The 23,503-nt window shown below is 38.9% G+C and overlaps 1 protein-coding gene across 1 annotated transcript in view; it reads right to left on the minus strand.

Annotated features, from left to right (window-relative positions):
* NR1D2 (nuclear receptor subfamily 1 group D member 2) overlaps positions 1–14,769 on the minus strand; it is a 29,816-nt gene extending 15,047 nt beyond the window's left edge. The window contains exons 1-2 of the mRNA XM_072412405.1: positions 14,472–14,769; positions 208–510 (exon numbers count right to left, since the gene is read on the minus strand). Of these exons, the coding sequence (XP_072268506.1) occupies positions 208–510; positions 14,472–14,487 (319 nt within the window). The 5' untranslated portion in view covers positions 14,488–14,769. The remainder of the gene's footprint in view (positions 1–207; positions 511–14,471) is intronic.
* Positions 14,770–23,503: the final 8,734 nt, after the last annotated feature.

Consider the following 23,503-nt stretch of genomic DNA (forward strand, 5'->3'; position numbering starts at 1 on the left):
CCCAGGTGAGTTCTATACCTGCCTCAGCTGCAGAATAGTCCAGAATGATCTCAGCACAGAATGATGATCATAAGTGTGAAGAAGTCTGATCATAAGGCTAGATAACAATATGACAAACCTTTTGCCAAACCGTTTGGGAGTATGTATTTCATCTGTGTATTGAGTTTAATGTCAATTTATCATCATTATCATCAACTCATCACTTACTTGAGGTGAGGCCTCCATGTCCTTTGGTCAGGATTGCTGCACTTGTGTAGGTCGTCTTTATGCAGAGTGTGTCCACCTGTTGGTTCCTTTGAGATTCCTCCAGTTTGGAGAGGTTTTCACTAGAAAGGTCACTTTTTCTGGTGTTCCCATTGCCACTACTGCCACTGCTACTCCCCTCGGAAGCAGAGCTACTGGGGGAGGACGGCAGAGATGAAGACTGGAAACTGCTATTGGAGCTGTCACTGTGGCAGGAGGAAGGGCTGGAGGCTGAGCTAGAGGAGCTGATGTATGCAATCACACCACCTAGAGCAAAGAATAACATAATTAAGCAGTTGCATCATAAAAAAAATGATACAGTGTTTAGATAACCAACATGTCTATAAAGATTTTTGGTAGATCTGGAGCAGGGGTGTCAAACTGTGGCCCATGGGCCAAATCTGGCCCTCAAGGTTCTTTATTTGGTCCCCCAAAGAATTCCAAAAATGAACTACATCTGGCCCGCCCGCCTGTGTTACCACCTCACATCATCATTTTCAATACATGCAATACATAGACATGATTCCTGTACACACATCATGTGACACAAAGCCTAGGCAATGATCACATGGTGCCTGACTACCAGGGGCATTGTGTTTATTTCAATCTATTAGAGACTGCATAATGTAATATTTAGTGTCAGACAAACTTGTGATGTGAGAGGATGAACAACACACAGCCTGCATAGATAGATAGAAATTAGTCTTTTCAACCCTAAAGTGTGTGTAGAGGGGTTTGTTTTTGTTAATTATGGATGAAGTAGTAAACTTACTCAATTTTTGCAATAAATTTCAAGTTTGGCCTCCGACTTGGTCTAAGTTTTTATTTTTGGCCCTCTGTGTATTTGAGTTTGATCCCCCGATCTAGAGCAAGGGTTGCCAACCTTCTGGACCTCACAGACCACTACATTTACGAACTCCGGACCGTGCATGTGCGAAGAACCATTTGTCATTTAAAGGGGAAGAAACTTCCCCCATAGTGACTTCTTGATGCCACAACCTGCCCACGCTCCCACAGCAGGCTCAGACCAGAGACACAACCCCCCACCGCCCTGAGCCTGCGATGCATAGGGGAGACAAGGTCAGCGGCTCTGCCCGGTGTGCCCCCCAGCGGGATCCTTCTCCTGACCTCCTGAGGGGTGCAGCAGCCAGAGCTGCGGAGCAAGAGAATTTTCAGCCACCAGTTGGCGACCGCTGATCTAGACCGTCAAATGATTGGGTGATAAACGAACTAACTGCACACATTGTGTATCCACCACACTGTTTCTTAAATATTCTATAATGAATAAGCAATTACTGAATGCAGTGAGAACTGTATTTGCTTGGATGACCATAAAAATGTGGAAAATAATAACAAACCAAGGATTGAGAGAATTTCAACAAATTGTATTTTAGTTGGGAATACAAGGGTTATTAGTTTTTTTTAACATTCTGTAAAAGCTTTTCTTCCACTGATTTACAATCAATAAGTATTAGCAACTGTTGAACTTTTATTGACTAAAGTGGTCTAATCTGTCTCACAAGTTAGCCCATGTGTACTTTTAGCACATACGTATTATATAACTGGTGGATTAAGAGAGTTCTTCTTTTAAACAGTAATTCCCAGCCAGGGATTCTGTCCTCACACCACTACTGATCTGATGATCCAAACCTATTTGGAGCTGATGTTGTAATTACTAGCCCCAATCTGTATCTCACTTCTTTTCAAAAAAAAAAACTCCAACTCCAAGTATTCCGATGTCCAAACCCCTTTCTAACAATCGACTTTGATAACTGAGGGATTATACAGGACTGGCTTTAAAGCTGTCACAATAAGAGCCTGGGTTGGTGTAATTACTTTGACATCATTATTGAACAATTTACTACTTTTCACTTTATAAATTATATTTCCTTTGTTATTCAATCATGTCAAACAAAATTGCCTCACTGTATAGATTTTTTTGCTACTCTTTAGAAAACTGTAAGTACTTTATACTGGCAGTATATTATTATCTGTAAATTATAGAAGACTGGAAACAAACATGCGCCGAATTTGCTGCTTTAAAAATTCAGGTCTACTGGTTTCAAAGACCGGTGAAACATCTTCATTTATTCTTACATGTTTCTTATTCCAGATGTGTCAAATAGACCTTATTTTAATTACTGGGCTGTCAATGCTGTTTGTAGCGCACAAGACTTTCCAATTCACAACATTTTGACAAGTCATTCAGGTTAAGGCTTATGTAATATTTAGAACATTTACTGTGCTGCAAGTAGATAAAATGAGCAATGATAAATATAAGAGTAGGTAGACATTTAGGTGAACATACAGAACTTTCAGCATTGCTTCTTAACGCTCATACATAGATGTGTGTATCCAGTATGTACAAGTGTCCATATAAATGATACAAACTCTAGTGGATAATAATGTTGCTTTGGTTACATTTTTATCTTCATAAAACAGCCATTCTACCTCACACTTGGTTACCACTTTCTCCCCCCCATCCCTTAAGTCCACCCTTTTCTCTACATTTTCTAACTTTCAGAAATTATATAATGCTTTGTATTAATATTAAGCACGCTTCCATATAAACAAGCATGTGTGCGATAAGCAGAATAAAAAGTAAGATATGATAAAAGAAAAAAAAAAACAAAGCCTCTGGCAATGAAAAGTTAAAGCACAGTTCTGTTGTTTGTTGAATAGTTCACCAATTGCTTTTACTTTTTGCTTGGTATGGCTGTTTGAGTTTGTAGGCAATTCTCATTATAGAACACAATCAGATGTCATTTTATCCCAGGCCATGTGACTTGATAAAACAGCCACAGAAATGTGTCAGACAACGTGACATACATAGAATAACTTTACCTGAGGGTGTCACTTATAGTGATTGTGCTTGGGGCAATAACTGTTAGCAGACTGAGCAATGCAGTCTTGGCTTTTAATTTTGAGGTTTCTTCCTTATACTCAGGTGTAATATTTATGTCAAGGCAAGAAGTACACTAAAAAATGTATTCTTTTTAATGAAACAATACGGAATAAAAATCCTCCTCAAAGTCATCTGCGGCTATTTTTGGGTATATATAATATTACTTTAAGGTTTTCTAGAAAAAAAATTAATTTTTGGGTAACATGGAGTTTTTCATCTCTTAATGGGAACATTACCTGCTATCACTAACAAAAAAAAAACTTACTTCATTATCATAAATATCTTTATAAAATGTTTAAGTCAACAAGTACCCGAATAACACATATAAAGAAATAATAAATAACATATTCCATCTAGTTATTTCAGCCAGAGTAAGACACATAAGTGTTGATCTATTATTGTCAGGTTGTGATAGCTACTTAGGTCAGATATGTTACATAATTTCCTGGAGGCAGTCACATTCCCTCTCCATGCTAAAAACACATGTTTCGTTAAGAATGTCCTTGTGTCTCTTTCAAGTGAGATCAAAGCAGCTGAAACACGTGTTTGCTCCACGCTGAGCTTCTGTGACACTGGAGAACACATCTTGTGTAACAAGACAAAACTTCCTCGCTCATTGTAATCAATACCATATTTCTTTATGTATTGTTTTACAGTGTATTTGTTTTTTACAGTGAATGTCTCTCTAAAAACATTATTAAAAATGAATAAAGCAATAGTCTACCTATCTGTACATAGTAACAAAACAACAGATTGGGGAGGCTGTACCATGCACCATACTAATAAAGCCATGGCTCATATGCAGACCCAGGTTGCCTATTGAACAAGGAAATCCAGATGTGCGGTAAATGTAACCTGATTCAGCCAATGCTCTTGGTGATGAAAGATACGCATTTGACAGCCAATAAGTAGCAAATATTTGTTGGACTCATCATTTAACACTATATGAAAATGTCCCACAAGTTTCTATCAACTTCAGATAGATTACAAATGATTACAGGAAGATTACAAATGATTTAAAGTGTACCTAAACTCCGAACCTCACCTTGACATAAAAGGGTAGACAACCCTTTTATGCAAGATAAAAATTGTGTTTGTTTTATTTGTTTTTTAGGTGCAACACCATTTAAAAAAAAAAAAAAAAAAGATGCAGCACTGCCTCGTAATTAGCAAAGCCTTCCGGGATACCTACATCACATATCCCGAGAGGATCTTGGGTGCTCTCCGACATGCGCAGAAGGAGCCCTTTCATCAAAAAGGGGGAAAAAAGCCGATCCCTTGCATGTGCAGTGAGATCAGCAAGTTTTTTTCCCCTACCTACGTCACCTGATCTCGTGCCTGGGTCCGGTGACATAGGAAGAACTGGGGTGCTGGCATTAAGACATTTATACAGGGACCCAGTGGAAGAAGCCTCTGGACCAATCAATATTGGTGTGTTTTAGTCACTATTTTATATTCATCCCAAATTGGAGGAGATAAGCTGCTGAGGTGGTGATCAGCGTCCATAGACTTTCATTGTGGCTGTTGATTGCCCCTTAAGTATCCTACAAAGGGACTACCATGGCAAAAGTGGTGCTTAAACACCACTGATTTTTATTGTTGCCTATGGCAGTCTCAATTTTTAGAGTAGCAATAAGGCAAACTATAAACTGACAAGTAGGTTGATCCCCACAATATATTCATAGAAAATGCCAACTTTTTATTGAAAAGAATGGTTTAAAACAGTGGTCACCAACCTTTCCGACCTCACCCATAAATTTACCGAACTCGGAGCACGTATGCGCAAGAAGCTGTGTGTCACTCAAAGTGGAAGAAACTTTCCCCAGAGTGACGTCATGATGCCAGAACCTGACCACTCTCCCATCGCAGGTTCAAACCTGCTTGCTAAATAATGGGGGGGGGGGGGCAGTAGCGCAGGGCTGTGAATGCAAGAAAAGTTGTGTCCACAGCTCTGTGTTACTGTCCCCCCAGGATGTTTAGCAAGCAGCTCTGAGCCTGCAATGGGAGAGTGGACAGGTTTTCCCCATACAAGTGACTGAGCGCGGTTGGGGACCACTGGTTTAAAACAAAGAGGTGAGCAGAAATATGGTGTTATATGTGTACCAGGCATATATGATATTTGCCCTTTTATAAATAGGCCCCTTAGTATCTCTGTTGCTGTGATCTCTGTGCTTTATTCCCTGGGTCTGCACACTGGCACTCTGGCAAGTTCTCAGTCTCTAAAATAAAATGCAACCACAGAAACAGAAACACACATGGATGAATGGAAACACCAAATACACCCGGGAAGACAAAAACAGATCGAGTAATTATGTCAGGGAGATCCTTCAGTTAAAGAGTCAGCGGAACGTGCAGGAACTGACTCACCTATAACTAAATTTACACTTTTATTTTGACTATTTAAGATTGGAAAATCCAGATACAAATATTTAAATATAAACCAATAAAAAACAGAATGTTTTACTCTAACCTGAGAAAACAGGAAAACTACATTGACTAAAAGCATAAACCTGGGTGCCCCAAATGACTATACCTGCTAACAATAAAAACAGTAACCAATTGAATTGCTTAAAAAATAAAGTGAATAATTACATTCATGGTGTGTTATTTTAAAGGAAGAAAAAAAATCACATGGGTTCAATCTGTTTATCTTTTTTCACACTTACTACAGGTTGAATATTTTTGTTGTTTTGAGTTGGTTATATTGGGTCACTTGTTACTAAATGATCTCTTATTATTGTTGGCTACCAGAAGGTGGAGCTGTGTCCTTATGTAAATAGTCTCAGATGGCAATGTTTGTTAAACATTTTAGGACACAGCACCATCTAGTGGCCTAAATAGAAACCAATATTCATTTTCTAATAGCAACTGGAACACAGAACTGTCTAAAACACTAGAGCAGAAACACTAAAGCACTCTATAGAGCAGCTAGAAAGTGCAGAGGTGGTGAACTTGTTTCTCCAGAAGACTGTCTAATCCCCCCTTCATACCATATCTTTGTTTGGCATCAGATAACCTTTCTATTAGGGAGAGAGTTGATAGCGATAAGTTCGTTATTGAGAGTTTAGGTATAAAAACATATTACCTTTAAAATATAAAATATAATTGATCTCAAATATATTTAATACCTTTCCAAAAAAAGAAATCTCCCTAAATAAAAACTTTATTCAAACCAAGCTGATTAGCAGTGCACAAAGAATCCACTAGAGGGCTAAATAATAATAATATATATATTAACCACCTTGGTTCAGGGTAAAAACACTTGCAAAAAGTGTTAAACCCGAACTTTTCTCAGGTGGTTAAAAATGTAACAAACGTTATATTGCAATCCAATTGTCATACATTGTATGACAATCCGATTACAACTGAAAGAAAATACTTACCCTGACCCCGCAGCTCCTCCAGCACCAATAAAAAATTTGCTATTGCTGCTGGCATCTGCAGTGAGATGTGAAGCACAATGCAGAAATCCTACATTGTGCTTTGCATCTCTCTGGGGATGCCAACAGCAGCTCCAGCGTCTGTGTGAGCTGGGCAGGGAAATCCCCCCCTCACATCACCCCGGAGGATGAGTCATCTTCCAGGTGATGTGGTGATGTATGGGGGTGTCAGGGAGGAAAATTTAAAAGTAGATTACAAAGTAATCTGTTCACAACATGAAATAAAAATAAAAGTACATTTTTAATTTTATATTTTATTTTTAGATTACATTGTTGTCTATTATTTCATTATTTTTTTAAATTATTATTTATAATTATGTATTATAATTCATGATTATAATATAATAAATAAATATAATTATCATACCTGGGAGTTAATCCTAAGAATTAGAAACCCACAATATAAACAAAAATTTCTATGCAAAAAAAAAATAGGATGACTTTTTGCATAAAAAAACTGACAGAATTAGAATGCTGGGGGATTAAGCTTATTTTTGTGTTTTTTTTTTTAATTTTATTAAAAGTACATTTTTTTTTTTTACATGATTAAGTGTTTCAAACTTTTTTTTATATTCATGATATCTACTAGAACCCTGTTCAGACATATTTCTGTAAGTTACGGGTCTACAATTTAAAAAAAAAATTTAATCAAAAACAGTGTACCGCTTTTGGTACAGAAATCTAGACATCAGTGTAACGCCCAGGAGGTTATTAATATTATTATTATTATTACTAACCACCCGACCGTTAAGCCCGACCTTGGTACGGGCTTCAAAAAGTTACAATTATCGATAAACCCGAACTTTTCTCACTGCATGAAAATACAGTGAGAAAAGTTCGGGTTTATCGATCACTTACCTGGTCCCGCTGCGATCATCCATCGTCGTCCTCCAGCGTCGGGTGTCCTCTCCGGGAATCCAATCCAATACAAAATAATAGAAAATATATTTATGTGGTTTTGTCTATAGGTATGTGAGGGACACTAGGGAGGTGTTTTAGAAAAATATATTACTATACAGTATACCGAATTATCGTATTTTCAGTATTTTTCATTTATTTATGTATTCTTGTTTAAGCTGATTTTTGTCTTTTATTTAATTTTATTAAAAGTAATTTTTTTTTTTTACATGATTGTGTGTTTCAAACATTTTTTATATTCATGATATATACTAGAACCCTTGTTCGGACATATTTCTGTAAGTTACAGGTCTACAATTTAAAAAAAAAAATTTCATGAAAAACAGTGTAACGCTTTTGGAACAGAAATCTAGATATCAGTGTAACGCCCAGGTGGTTAATAAATCTCTGGATCACTGTAATGGATCATTTAAAGGAATACAGAGAATACAATTCAGGTGAATAGAGCTATTCCCACAATCCTCAGAACTGACCGTTTATCCAAGCTAGTAATAAATTTGGGGGAACTTTTCTACTTTCACAGTTGGTATATTTCTGCACATCAACGATTTTGCTACTGGGAATAACACATGTGATTTACATGATACTGAGTGTGCCGATTCCAAATCTGAATCAGAATTTGCCTATCACGTACAGATTTTAAGTTATGGGCATGGTATAGCTGTTCAAATGGTCGGTAATTGGGTAATGTATTTTTACATGGGAACATTATAACAGTTGCAGCTACCACTATGCCTGCTGCCGCCTCAGCTGAATCACGCCCCCTGGTGGCATGCCATGTTCCAGCAGCGGCTGGGCATGTTTGGGGAAGTCAGTGAGCTGATGTCAGAAATAGGTATATAAGGCGAGATGGACCAAGGGCTTGTCTCTAGTGTGAAGCCATCTTATTGGATAGTATAGCTAGGCGATAGTGAGTCTGTTTTGAGCTAAAGATGAGTAGGCACAGCTGTGTTAATAAACCGGACAATTTTTTCTACATTTGTGGCAAATATACCCCGTGTGATCAACCTAACCAAGAGGGTGAGATTTGCTTACAAGTAATTGGATGTGAAATTGGAGATTAGGATAAAAGCTGGGCACCTCATATCTGCTGTCAGGTGTGTTGGCCTAACACAATGGTTGAATGGGAAAAGGAATAAAATGCCTTTTGCTGTGCCTATGGTTTGACGAGCCAAAAGACCATCACTCAGACTGCTACTTCTGTATGAGTAGAATTGCTGGGTTTTGGAAGAAGACTAAGTCAAAAATCATCTATCCTGATTGTGAATCTGCTCTGAAGCCAGTGCCACATGATGCAGAGAATCCAGTGCCAGTCCCTCCTACATCTGTTGTTTCTCACAGTGACATGATGGGTGAGGAACAGGAGGATGAGATCGACTTTAATGAATGTTATGAACCCCAATTTGAAGAGGGTAAGCCACATTTTATAAGCCAACCAGATTTAGATGATCTAGTAAAGGACCTGTCTTTGTCAAAAGAGAAGTCTGAACTGTGAGCCTCCAGATTAAAGGAGTGGAAATTGCTACAAAAAGAAATGACAACTTCACACTTTTGGGATCGTCACACAAAGTTTGGAGGTTATTACAAGCTGGAAAACGACATTTGCTTCTGTACCGACGTGAGTGGTCTGATGATTGAGTTAGGTTGCGAATACATACCAAAGCAGAGGAGTTCACAGACTCAAGCAAAGCAAGTTTGAAAGCTGTATTGCTGCATAAAGGTAACAAAAAACCTTCTGATGCTCTTGCTCATGCCGAGGGAATGAAAGAGACATACAAATCCATGAAGGTCATTTTGAAATTGAATGACATTTCAGAACACAAGTTGAACGTTTGGTGTGACCTGATGGTGGTGGCACTGCTTCTTGGCCTGCTATTGGTATATACAAAATATATGTGCTTTCTGTGCCTGTGGAACAGTTGTGATGACAGCAACCATTACCAAGTGAAAGAATGGCCACCCAGACCTGAACACATTGTTGGCCAGTACAACGTGAAGCATAAATCACTCATTGATCCACAGAAAGTTTACCCTCCGCCACTTCATATTAAATTTGGATTAATGAAAAACTTTGTTTTTGCAATGGATTGTGATGGTATGGGTTTTCAGTATCTGAAGGACAAATTTGAAAAAATTATAACAGATGCTAAACTGAAAGCAGGAACTTTTGTTGGTCCCCAAATCTGCAATTTAATGCGTGATGCCACATTCAGAGACAAACTCAACCCACTTGAACTTGCTGTTTGGGATTCATTTGTGCTAGTTGCACAAAACTTTCTGGGCAACCAGCGAGCTGAAAACCATGCTGAACTTGTGAACAACATACTAACAGCATACCATCAACTTGGCTGCCGAATGTCACCTAAAATGAATTTCTTACATTCCCATCTGGACTTCTTCCCACAAAATTTGGGTGATGCAAGTTATGAACAAGAGAAGAGGTTCCACCAGGACATTTCTGTTATGGAAACAAGATATCAAGGCCGGTGCAACCCCAACTTGATGGGCGACTACTGCTGGTTTCTGCAACGGGAGACAGCGGAGAGCCACAAACACAAAAGCAAGTGCCTGAAACACTTCTGAAGTGTACATGTGTGTTGAACAAGGAACAAGGTGAATTATGTGTAATTGTATATGTTGTTACAACACAAACTATGTTTTTGTAATGTCATGGAACTATGAGGCAAAAGTTAGGTATGTATAGAGATTACATAGTAACTGCGGAACAAGAGAATGTAGCTAATCGCTTCTATATGCGTAATTAACTTAAGATCCTGTCATCCTAGGCAGAATCAGACTTCAGATTTGGATTCAGCGCACTTGATTTTGTATTGGACACATGGATTAGACCAAGTAGCAGACAATATTTATTTTTTTGTGACGCAGAGATATACATCCAGTGTACAATTCATTAGAGATTCCTATTATCTGATCAAAGCAAGGGATTTAATTTGCTTTACCATTTACCAAATTTTGCATGGAGTGTCTCAGCAGTCCCTAATTTTTTCAGTATTCATTACCAAGTGCATAACAGAAAAAGCAGCAACTTATTACTTTATAGAATTGTGTGGCTGAAAGGTCCCCATTTAGGTACTACCGAAATGGGCATATAAATCATACTGTATCCCATGTTAATAAAAAATAAACAAATAAAGCTAAAAGCAAATACATAAACATGTAAAATGTAATGCACATTACCATCAGGCAGATGCAGAGCCTGTCTTCTATCTGTGAATGATCTCTGCTGTATTGCACCTCTGCCTGCAGTCACATGGCGTCTCTGATTGTAGAATAAGGGAGAAGAAATAACTGCAAGCTGAAGACTCGTGATCTGCTTTGGCTTAGCTTATGTGCAATGATGGCTGGAAGCATAATTTAGTGGGGTCCTCAGACTCCATGTGTCCTCCACCATCACCTAAAGACGTTCCACCATTACTGACCGATTGGAGGTATATCAAACAATTCATTGAAGGTAACCCCTCCTGTACTATAAATCGTGCCAGCTTTTTATAGGTATAAATCGGGTTGTACAACAGTGAACCTACACAGAGAATGCCATTGATTTTTTTCTGAAAAAATGGTAGCCTGGCAGCTAAACTAACCCAAAAGCTTCATTACTTTGACCCAAATACATGTGAGTTAGGCAGCCCACATATAGCAGGGGGCTCCGAATGACAGCCAGGGTGCTGGTATTTAAATAAAGATGGCCAATTGTCTCCCTATGACAGGTTCCCTTTAGGAGAGAAGAACCTTTATATAAACCTCCCAATAATTGTAGACACGTGTATTCCCCAGCAAGGTGAGCCGATGTGAATCAGGGCCAGGCTCAGATAGGAATCTGCTACAAATGATTAAACTAACAGCTTCATAATTACAGTTCAATCTGAGGAAATTCCTAGAAACATGACGTGCTGATCCGTCAGGAGAACTGGAATCATTACAGAACAAAGCTGGCAGACAGACATGATGGATCTCTTTTACTGCTCAGACCACAAATCGATTTACTATCATAACCCATACAAACATTTAGCTCTTTAGTTTTAGATGGAGTAAGGATAGGTTAGAATCCCTGTAATTGTTTCATTGCTATGTGTCTCTATTTAGGAGATCTCCCATCATCTCCTGTATCTATTTGGGAATCAGAAAAGGAGATATCAGACAATTTGCCTATAGGGGAATTAGAGCTGTGCCTCTGATGAGAAGAATTCCATTGACTTCCTGTCCTGGTGACTGGTATCAGACAATACAGGAAGTGAGGAGAAATTGGAATTATCCACAGGCACAATGACGTTATTTATAGAACAGATGAAATGTAAAATTGTACACAGCCAAGACCATTCCCAGTCCTATTCAAAACCAATACCAAGCTATGGCAGTAACACTAAACCTGAAACCTAGTTTAGGATATAGCAAGGGTGGTGAGAACCCCTGTCAGGTCTTTATTGGAATCCATTTCCTGCTGGGGGCGCTGCCTTCTATGAGATTTACAGGTAGTCCCCGAGTTACATAGGAGATAGGGACTGTAGCTTTGTTCTTAAGTTGAATTTGTATGTAAGTTGGAACAGATACATTATTTTAATAAATGCAATTAGGACAGATGCTTGTCTCAACATATTATTAGGCAGTGTGGTGTCAGTTACTGTATAAAATCCTCACTGTGAGTTAATCACAAACAAAGCAAAAATTAAAAAAATCTTTATGGAGCCTAGACATTCATTACCTTCTGGAGCAAACTTAGCATTGATTTGCAAAAAGAAACAACTGCAGAGTTTGTCTTCGTCATTACCCTCCCTAGCGGTTCATTTCTGTCGGTCTAAAAGCGGTACATTGTTTTTCATGAAAATTTATTACAGTATAATATAATAGTATGAGTATAATAAAGTTTGAAACACAAAATCATGTACAAATAAAAAAAATTAAATATATTTAAAATATATATATATTTTTTTCTTTCTTTTTTTTTATTAAAATTAACTATTAACTATTTACTATATTATTATACTGTAAAATAAATGTTCATGAAATACAATGTACTGCCTTTACACATATAAATCCAATGTATTGCATTCAATACAGTTATTTTGTATTGAATGCAATACAAATTGATTTTGAATTTCCCGCCCCGCCGGCAACGTAAAAACGCACCGACGTCACTAGGTGACTCATTGTGTGCAGAAGACTCTGGAGGATGAAGGATGACAGGGAACGCAGCGATGGACGACACGCCGGCAGATCAGGTAAGCGCTGTATTTACTATGACTTCCCATAGGTTTCCCTACACTGAGTGTTACTCAGGGTTACCGCTTTCAGCAACTTTTTTTGTACCCTGAGTCACACTCGGTTAGAGTTACAGAAGGCTGCAGAAAGAGCTCACTCCCTAGGATCACCCACAACCCCAGCTTTGTTGGCAAAAGATTTCTTCTGCAAGTCCTGCAAACCGCCCCTCCCCCCTTCACACCTCCGTCCTGCACACAGGAAGCAGGGAAGCCCCGTTCTTATCTAGGAGGCGTCCGTATGTCGGGTGTCCTTAACCTGAGGACTACCTACATTTATAAAGCAGCAATGGCTTCCTCACCAGAAAATGGCGCTGTTTATACACAAATACTGAGAGTTCTGCTTGCCCCAAGATAATCATTCCTTAGAAAGAATTCAGAAGACCACAGATAAATAAATCACCATTGATCAGCCGGCTGGTGAGCTGCTAGTTTGCCACTTTGGAGTTGTAGAACACAATACGCCTGAATGGGGATCGCTGGAGCTTGTCGTAAATATTGTGAGTGTTATAATATAAGACTATGGGGACTAGAAAACGTGGCAATCAAAGTGAATGGAGCTTGTGATCGGTAATCACTAAATAAAATAATCACTTTTATACATGTCATCAGAGAAGTGTGAAGGTGTGGCCGTATGTTGTCTTATATATCAACCCCTCTATAGTCCCCCAATGACATAGAGTGATGGGGACACCCGGGGAATTTGCCCCCCAATTCTGACCCTCGGTCACAGGCTCTGGCATCACCAGGTACACTACAGGAGCAGCAGCGTTGCCATGGCGCAGGGGGCCCATTCACAACCTAGCGCTTAGGTAGGTGGCAAGAAAAGAGGGAAATATATAAGTATTTAAATGGTTTACACTCTCTCTCTCTCTCTCTCTCTCTCTCTCTCTCTCTCTCTCTCTGTGCTGGGGAATGGTGTCATTCCCCGGTGTTCAGTTCATGTATAAGCCCCCGGATGTCACGGTTACACAAGTCATGCTCCTGTCATGGTGACCAGCCACAGCTGTCATCATCTCTGATCACATACAACGTGCAGGATATGCTAAGCCCCGGAGACCGTGTACAATGACAGCGCTCAGTGGCGCCCCCTCAGTCACAAGGCGTCACTCATGCAGCCCTCCGCTTGGACACGTGTAGGAGCTTCCGTTACCGGCTACAACTATCCACCAATCAGCTGCTTAGAACCTCCCGCATAGAGAAAGAGCGTGTCTTTTAACTCCACCTCCTAAGCGCCGATTGGCTGTGAGATGGGGCTCTGGAATACACGTGTAGCAGAAAGTAGGTCACAAAACTGCTTCCCCTCCGGCAGCCTCACGTGGAGAGCCGTTCGGGTGCCCTCCTTCATTATGTAATCACCACGTCACAGCGCCAGTCCGCCAATCAGAAGCGGCGCTGGGCAGAACGTAAACAGAGGCTGCACATGGCTAAGGCGGCCAGTCCATGTGAGAGTGCAGAATGACAGGATCCCAGTATGAGGCGGACTCCCCTCCTCCCCATAACCCACTTTCTGATTAGCCGCCACACCTTGGCCAGGTTACCGACACAACCCGGCTAATAAGTGCACCGCAGCCGGCTCTGTATGTATGATATGAGGCAGGGTGCTGAGGAACTACAAGAACCATGAAAGATCTATGAGCACTACAATCACCAGGCTATAAAGTATGACATTGATCACCGGAGATCACTTACCTGCGCTGCTCTCCATGTTACAGAGCTGTTGTGGTGTTTAGGCTGAGCGGTGAGAAGTTTAGGGGCTGATCAGGCGGGGCTCCTCTCTGCCCTGCTTCCTCCTTCTCTCCCTCCTGTCCTCAGCTACTCATAGTGCCTGCACAGCCATGATGGAGGAGATGGAGTGCTGCTCTGGCTGTCCTCCTTCCTCCTGTAACAAGTTGCCTTGGTGTCCATACAATGTCAGCAATGGCCAGCTGTGTGCAGGAGCATGGATTAAGCCTGTGTCCCCGGCTATCTGTCACCTTCCCTCTGCCAGCTCTCTGTGACAGCCTCCTCCAGGGGTGGATCTCCCATGACATGGGTTACCACACCTGTCACTCATCTGCTGCAACCCCTCCCCCAGCCAGGCTGTGCTGCAAGTCACCATGCACAGCCTCACACAGCACAACATTCAGCATTTTAAAGCCCACCAACCAATAAAAAAGATAAATACATTTGTAAAATAATGATCTTCCTAATGGTGCCAGACGAGGACTGTGGAGGCTCGGATTCATTGATCAGCTCACTGTTAATTGAAGTATTATTATTGTTACATTTATCACATGTTGCATTATCTTTGGTATTACTAAAGAAATGCAAAATATTTGTCTGCTTTTTGTCACTCATTATGAGTTTATTTAATTTCAATCTAAGCAAACAAGAAGGGATAGTTATCAAAGTCAAACTATATGATGCCGTAAAATATAACAGTTAAAGAGGAACTGTACTGAAAACACATTTAACCTTTCAGGACAGTCCGATCACTCCGGGGGTGTCCGGCATTGGGTCCCGCATCATCTCGGCATCTGTCCAGGAGGCGCTCCAGGTGCCGCCATCTTGGTCTTCTCATTCGGGTTCTTCATCCTACGTCACCCAACCCAGGCGTGAGATCAGGTGATGTAGGATGAAAAAAATGTTTGCTGATCTCATGAAAATCTAGTACATTTCATGAATTTAGTGCAAAATAAAGGCAAAAATTGTCATTCAGAGTATAAGAATTTATTAGAATATTATTTTTGTTCTCTTAAGATTGAAACATAAAAATTGCAAATAATGTCCAAATTTTTCTGACAAAATGACAAAATTTTCAGTTAACGAGCGCTGTTCTAGCAAACAGCAGGTGTCAGGACATCATATGGGAGCTTTTCCTACCAATGTGATTAAATCTGGCTTTATTGCAAAAATTGAAACATTAAGAAATTACAAAGAAACAAACATCCATAGGATGAAATGAAAGAAGGGGTAACTTACAAAACAGCTATCTTTACATGAGGTTTAATTTTTGTTGGACATTTCGTTCTAATCACCAGTGATCTTTAAAAAATGTATTTTCTTTCTTTAAAGTGTAAATGCATTTTTTAATTTTTGGATAACATAGTAAAGGGTTAAATTCTATATCAAGGTATTGATTGCTGTGTGTGTCTCTGCAGATAGCAATAATTAACTCTTTGCTCTTCCATTTGTCCCAGTGATCAATAGGGGTTGCAAATGACAGACATATACAGACAGTGACACAGGAGAAGGCTTTGCCCCCAAGAGCTTACACTTTACCTGCTTCACTTGGTATTATAATTCCATATACTTGTTTGGGGAGAAAAGCTCTCTAACACTGGCTGACTTTTTATCCTCTGGTTTTCAGTGCTGAGACTCGGAACAATTGTACAGATCAGGAATGTCAGAAAAGCAAAAAAAAAAAAAAAAAAAAAAAAAAAAAAAAAAAAAAAAAGAAAAGAAAAGCAAGGAAATTGTCATGACAGCCAGGCAACTAGCATTTTCTGAAATATGGGCCAACAGTTAAAGTTTGTGCTGTACTTTGGTAGTTTTAATTTCCCAAGTTTTCAGTAGTGCTTATTTTTTTTTTGTCCTATATAAAAATGAGGGGACATTTAAAATGTTAGAGTTGTCACCATGAATACAGGATTATTATTAAGAACACATAGACCTATGACAATTATCTATAAAGTCTGCTTTTTAGGGCGATGTCCTCTCATTTCCTGTATCTGCTACAAGAAAGGAAATAAAATATCCCTATCATACACTCACGGTGTATCAGATCATCAAAACTAAACACAGAAAAGGAGAAAATAATATCCAATGTGGTATTTAGGGCCAAAAAATGGGTAGACATGCTTGCAAATGTATTCACATTGTATACAATTCTAAAAACAACTAATAAAAAAAAAATGAAACATTATGTCTCCAGCACATAATGGATCTTCATTTTAAGCTCAAATCCGTTGAAAGATCACATCCCATGATGATGCCCCTGTGTACATTAACAACAGGCTTCCAGTCACTAATATAAATACTGGGATGAAAGCCCATTGTCAAGGTAAGCAACAGTCAGCTTGGCGGATTGTTGTCAGGGATGGTGCATGCTTGTTCCAGGATGATGCTAAAAGTTTTGAAATGAGCAAATCAGCCAGTCTATAAGGTATCTAACATATATTCTGAGTATATTGAGATTATTTCCCCCTTCATGTATGACTTTGGTAAATGTTTTCAAACTCTTTTTTTGTGAAAGCTGTGCATACTAATACAATCATGTGATCACCAAGCAGCCTTAGAATTAGCATTGCGGTTATCATGTGATGCAAGTATAAGAAGTCCCTACATGTCTATAAATCTAGGGCAACATTTAAAAAAAAACAACAAAGGAGTTTATTCACAATTATTCAGATCTGTTCTAAACTGGAAAATGAAAAATATTCAGCATTACATTCTAAAAGTTTACTATTTCAGTAAATATATATAATGTATATAATATAATCAATCATACAGATCAGGGCTGTGCTGGCTCCAATGGACTGGACATTGCTCACCTAATCCTCAGTGACCTACACATGGTTACTTGCCATCTCTGCTGATTATTGAAGGGCTTGCATATACCTACATATTACTCCTGCATCAATCTTGTATGGCTCCTACACCAATCAGCATATCATGAACTCTGCTAAAGCCTACAGTACTGTGCTTTTTTGAGTCCCACAGAGTCTTCAACTCCAAACATATTAACCTCCTATAATTACTCGATCCACAACTTAAAGTACATTAGTGTGGTGATCAGTGGGAAGAATGTCACCCTCATGGAACCCCAAGTAAACTGGAGGAACCCTGGTTGAGAAATACTGGAATAGAAGATTTACCTGCTGCTTTACCTATCTTTCACTAATGTTTAACTTTTTATTGTATATTTCTACATTACCCATCCTCTTTCCTTGCCCCTTTCTCTCTTTTTTTTTGTCTTCAGTTTTCTTTTACATTTGCGGTAAAAATTATTGAAATGGTACTGGAAGGAAGAGGAGGATGTATTTAACTGTATGTCGGGAGCATGAACTATGGTCTGAGTAGTAATTTGGGGTTATGGTCCTATGGGGGAAACTGGGGTATATGTGATGAAAGAATGGGTGGAAAAGGCCCCATTTCACTTACTTTTTATTCTTTCTGCACTCTTGCCTTCCTGGGGCAATGGAATTAGGGGTTTTAAAATGCTCTTATTTGCACCCAGAATCCTGAGCTTATAGGAGGCCTAGATCTCATGTATCATAGAAAGGATCTGAGTGACATCTATATATAATTAGGATTTGTCTCCCTTCTCTTTACTCATAAATAAAAGTATGTGGCTGGTCCTGGGAAGAAGGGGGGCTTACAATAACAGATTCTGGACCAGGAATTATGTCAGATATCAGTCCATATCTCCTTTTTTTGTGATTTCACTCCTTGGGTAAGCCAGTTGTCAGGGTTCTGTATCATTAAACTCTTGTAATTGCTCAAGATTCGATGTAGACTCCCTTATTTTATTGTTTTATCACCCAGTATTGTACACACTTACTTGTTTGCTTTCCTCTCAAGCCTCCAACCCACGCAACCTCTTCTCTACAATTGACTCCCTCCTAAACCCCACACCTGCTCCCCCCACAACATCCTTCTCTGCCCAAGACATTGCCACCCACCGAGCCACTCCAACCATACCCACCCCTTCCACCTGTAACTCTTCACTGGCCTCCCTCAGCCCTGTTACTGTGGACGAAGTCTTAACTCTTCTCTCATCATCTCCCTGTATTAGTCTGTCATTTGCAATCCCTATTTAATGTACAGCGCTGCGTAATATGTTGGCGCTATATAAATCCTGTTTAATAATATTAATAATAATAATGTCATTCCCCTTTCCTTCTGTTAAATAAAAATGTTTTAAACAATCATTATCAGTTGTGGTCCTAGTTTTTTCCAATGGGAAAAAAAACTCACTGGGTTGCTGGGGCCTTCTAAATATCATTATCTTCATATTCACTTTTTTATAAATAGAACCCTTAGTCTGACATGCCTGTGAGAGGACAGCAAAAGGAGAATCAGGAGAAGTGATGAGAGCATGGGTCTGATTTAATAAAGCTCTCCAAGGCTGGAGAGGTGATCCAGCAAACCTGCAATAGATTTCTATTGTCTATTCTATTCTATAGTCATTTTTTTTTTTTTGTTAGCAAATGTTTCCAATCGTGCACCAGATTCATTTAAGATTTCCAGGATCAACCCAAGTTCACTGATTAAAGTGAATCCTCTCCAGCTTTGGAAAGCTTTAATAAATCAGGCCGCATATCTATGTCACACTCAACTTCCTTCATATTAGTATGTTTCTTTACAGCTCATGAACTGATTAGCTCCTTGTGCTGCTTTTTCCTCTCACACTCCAGCACTGCTGTACAGGAACTGCAAGAGGCTGACACAGGTCAAATTCAAGCAGTTAAAATTCCTAATGATGTATCAATGAATAAAGAGCTGCATTCATTTGTGTTTTCTATATCTGCCAAAGTTCAGCTATAATGCAACCTTCACAGAAACCACTGACAAATAAGAAAAATGAGCCTATGAACGGCTTTGCCAGTTCATAATCAATAGATACTCTGCTCAAGTTTGTCCTGACAGCTCATTTTTTCTCCTATTAGACTCTACTATCCTAAAAGTGAGTCCAGGGGCCTATCTATACACAAGTGCTAATCTGATAATAGATCATCTGTTTTTTTCCTTTTCAGTTCTATAAAGCTACATTTACAGAAGAGTGATCAGGTTTTGTACAGTGGCCATGTTCAATGTACTGTATTTATACTAAGAGTGATATTCAGACACTCTATTCGCTTGAATGTAACAACCAATTGCAATATTTGGAAGAGGTGTACATGGCCCAGTCACTATTACTGTGGCCAAATAGGCTAATTTTAAAAAGCAGTTATTATGACAAAATGATTATTATGGTGGTGATCAGGTCTGATCAGCAATATGACAGCACTAGTAAAAGTGCCAGTGCATTGTATAATTGTCAGTTTATTAATAGAAATGGTGAATATGTCAACTGATTTACTACTTCTATGAATGGGGCCAGGACAATAATGCCCCTTTTTTTGCACAGAAACAAAACCTTTTCGGCTTTGTCACTGTTAAATATTAATCTACTACTTTGCACCATAGTAGAAGACACATCAATCACATTGTATAAATACACTGAAATGCCTGTAACTCGTGTAGTCTAAATCTGCTTAGTTGGATATACTTAGGTCTTGTGCTCTGACACGTCTCTGCTGCTGTTATGTAACTGTTGTTTGAACTGAGACATAATTATTACCTGCTACCTGGTGAGCAAGGCAAATAAGGTCACCTATCACATTTACCTTGTTGTGTTATTTATCAGGAAACTACAGCAGTGTCATATTGCAGCAATTAATTATGCGGATATAAGAGCTGCTGACGACGCTTCTTTAAGATTGAGAACACAGAATTTTTGGTGTGTTAATCATGCATTTGATGATCAGCTATTACATAAATTTTTTTTTTTAAGAAAAAAATGTCTGCTCCTAGCAAGGATGTAGTTAGAGTTTTGAATATCAAAAGTGCACTTAAATCACAGCATGATTTATCACCCTAAAAATGTTGAAATAAATATTACCAGACATATTTGTTCACCTAAAGTAGAACTATACTTGTTGGTGCATGGTGAGAGGCTGCCATATTTAGAGAATGTGTACAGCATACTTCCCTTTTAGGGCACAGACTTACCTGTGTGCAGCTGCCCTGTAGCGATGACAGGTCCTCAGAAGGTGCCTTTTTGCCGCCGACTCTACGGTGGATATTCAAGTGCATGGCAATCCTCTTGGGTCTTTGGATGGCCGCTGATGATGTAACACCCTGGCTCTGTATGTAGCACGACCACACTAAGCTCTACACTACATTGTACATGCGCTGTCCAGTGTAGAGCCACCAAGAGCCAAAGTTTTACTTTTTGACAAAGGAGTCATTGTATTTGTCATTTAGCACTTCCTCCTGGTGACATATTTGAGTTTAGGTCTACTTTAAGGTCATTCTGGGAGTATGTAACATCATTTCTTCTAAAAGTTAGATGCAATTCAACAAATATACAAGAAGAGCCTTTGGCAGCATTCTTTTTTACAAGCTTTGGGATCTAAGCATTTTTTAGATCTCACTATGGTGATCATAATGCCATCCTTTACCCTTTACAACTATAATGGGCCCACTTGGGAAGTGGTGCAGAACCCTTACATTTTTGTGCAAGGTCCATAAAAATGCCTTTATCACTACAAACCATTATGATTGTTTTGGCAGACAGTAGAAACTGGCAAGCGTTGTACAGGAAGGCTCTTTGCCTACTGCCAAGCCCTCTGATCTCTTTTATAGATGAGGGAGGATGAGTGCTTTACATTCTGACAGCCCGTGGACATCACTAGCCTATAAATCCGGACAGTCAGACTTAAAACAAAAGATTTTACATGAATATTGAAACCTAAAATACCATGCCAGTAGGAACACTCCCAGGTACAGAATAGCCACTAGTCGGAGAAGAATGTACAAGTCTATATATAAAATATGCAAATACAGAACCCCCACATGGAAAATGTCAAATTTACATCAAAAGTGATATTCAGATAAATGTACAAAAAATGTGGTAAATGAACTGTGAAATGTGGGGAATGCTGGATCACCCAGGTTCTCCTATGATAGTCTGTCTTCAGTCAGTGCTGGAAAGCTTTAATAAATCAAGCCCAATATACAGTATGCATTAGCGTATTGCAGGCACCCCAAGTCAATGCAGCTCTGACACACATGCTTTAATGCCCCAAAACACCCTGTCCATCTTCATATATTCTTGGACATTTTGATGCTGTGCTATACCATCATGTAGAATGGCCCCCCTTAATGCAATGCATTTTATTGAGTGAGAAAATGCATAATAATTCAATGCACCAAGATCTGAATAGGCTTTATGACCGATCCACCGGTGAGAATGTTGGGAAAATGACCAAAGTGTCCTGTATAGGAATCTATGCTATCACAACAGAATTAGTAGAGGTAATTTGGAAAAGGTATAAATTAGAAACATGAAGGGTTTGGGTTTACACTAGCCAAGGGGTAAACTTTATTTGATAATCTGTTTTTTCTCAAACTACAAATTGGGTACGTGATTGGATTTTTTAGATGGATGTAAGCTGAAGCAAAATCTTCCATCAAGTATTTCCCAAACCAAGAGAATTTTCCTCCCTAGCATAAGTTCAAAGTTATTTTTAACTGTGGAAAGAGTATGAAGGGTATAAACTTTGTTTTAGTTATGTATGTGTTCTCTTTAGGAAGATTTGCCTACCTGCTCTGTCCACACAGGTATACAAAACAATTAATGGAAATCTTTCCAAAAATGGGGATAATCTCCCTCATAACAATAGTCCGTGGAACAAATGTCCTCATTAGAAGTTAGCATGTCTCCTGCAGGTTACAGCCATCTTTCTCTTTATTTCAGCAAATGATGTCAAAGAGTGAGTGGGCATTGCATAGGTGTGGCTGTCAATTATTGGTCAGGCCCACTGTGACCTAAATGGGTAACATGTTAAGGACACATTCATTTGCATAGAGGGAAGTAGTGTCATCATCCTCCTAAAGGAAGTAACATTTTTTACTCATATAGCTGCCAGATCCCATTGGTATGGAATATCTCAGATGAAAGTATTGACCATTTTTGTTGGTTTCCTTTTTTATACCTATAGTTTAGTGAGGACACACATAGGCAGATGGTCCAATATTTTTTCAGGCTGATATTTACACAGTTTTCATTCTTTCCATGCAGGAAAGTATGACCTCTATTCGAAATTGTCCCTTTTCCAGTTTTTCTTGTTGTTCTTGTGTCCTCACAACACTCGAAAATGGAGTACAAACGGAAGGAGAATTAATAAAGTGAGGCAAAACAAATAGATGTCACGCCACCAACTGATACATGAACTAAGTTAGATGTTTTTAAAGTAGGAGGCACATTTAGCCACGCATATCCATGAACATGGTATCATGTTGTTGTATTGTTCTATGGCTATGGTTGTTATTGTTCTATGGCTAGCATTTTTCTAAAATAAGTTCTAAAGCTAACTCCTGCTCAGGGAACAGTTTCCATGGTCTAAGGTTGTAGCAACACAATAATATACAGTGGTTCTGCCACATTTTAAACCCCCACAGTGTAATCTACCAGTGATCTGGCATTTGTGTGATATATATATATATTATTTTATATATTCAGCAATTTCCTGCTTTCAGCAATTATTATCAACATTTCCATTTTGATTTTGATTTGGAATGTGGTGCCTTTAATAGAAACCATAGGGGTCAAACCTTAACCTCCTATTCATGTGAATATGTAACCAATTTACTGATACGATAATCCATTCAGCAAATTCAGGCCATGGATTTTAAAACTACTTTCACACATTATATTAGTAAAGGTTTTTGAGGCACACACCAGAGGTTTTATATCTTTATGCTGGTGCCATGTCATTTAAGAAGCTGTATATGGTCTCTATTCTGTCACTGTTATACTCCAGTATCATGTAATAGCGCACTTGGTTTTAGGTCTTGTTATAGAAATCATCTGTAATTATTCAATTCATTTATCATTTATGTAATAGTTTTACATAATTCTCTAAGCTGTAGGGGAGTAATGTCATCTCAGCAGCAGGAATATCATTGTTCTT

This window comes from Pyxicephalus adspersus, chromosome 5 (genome assembly GCF_032062135.1).
Source record: "Pyxicephalus adspersus chromosome 5, UCB_Pads_2.0, whole genome shotgun sequence".
Lineage (NCBI taxonomy): Eukaryota > Metazoa > Chordata > Amphibia > Anura > Pyxicephalidae > Pyxicephalus > Pyxicephalus adspersus.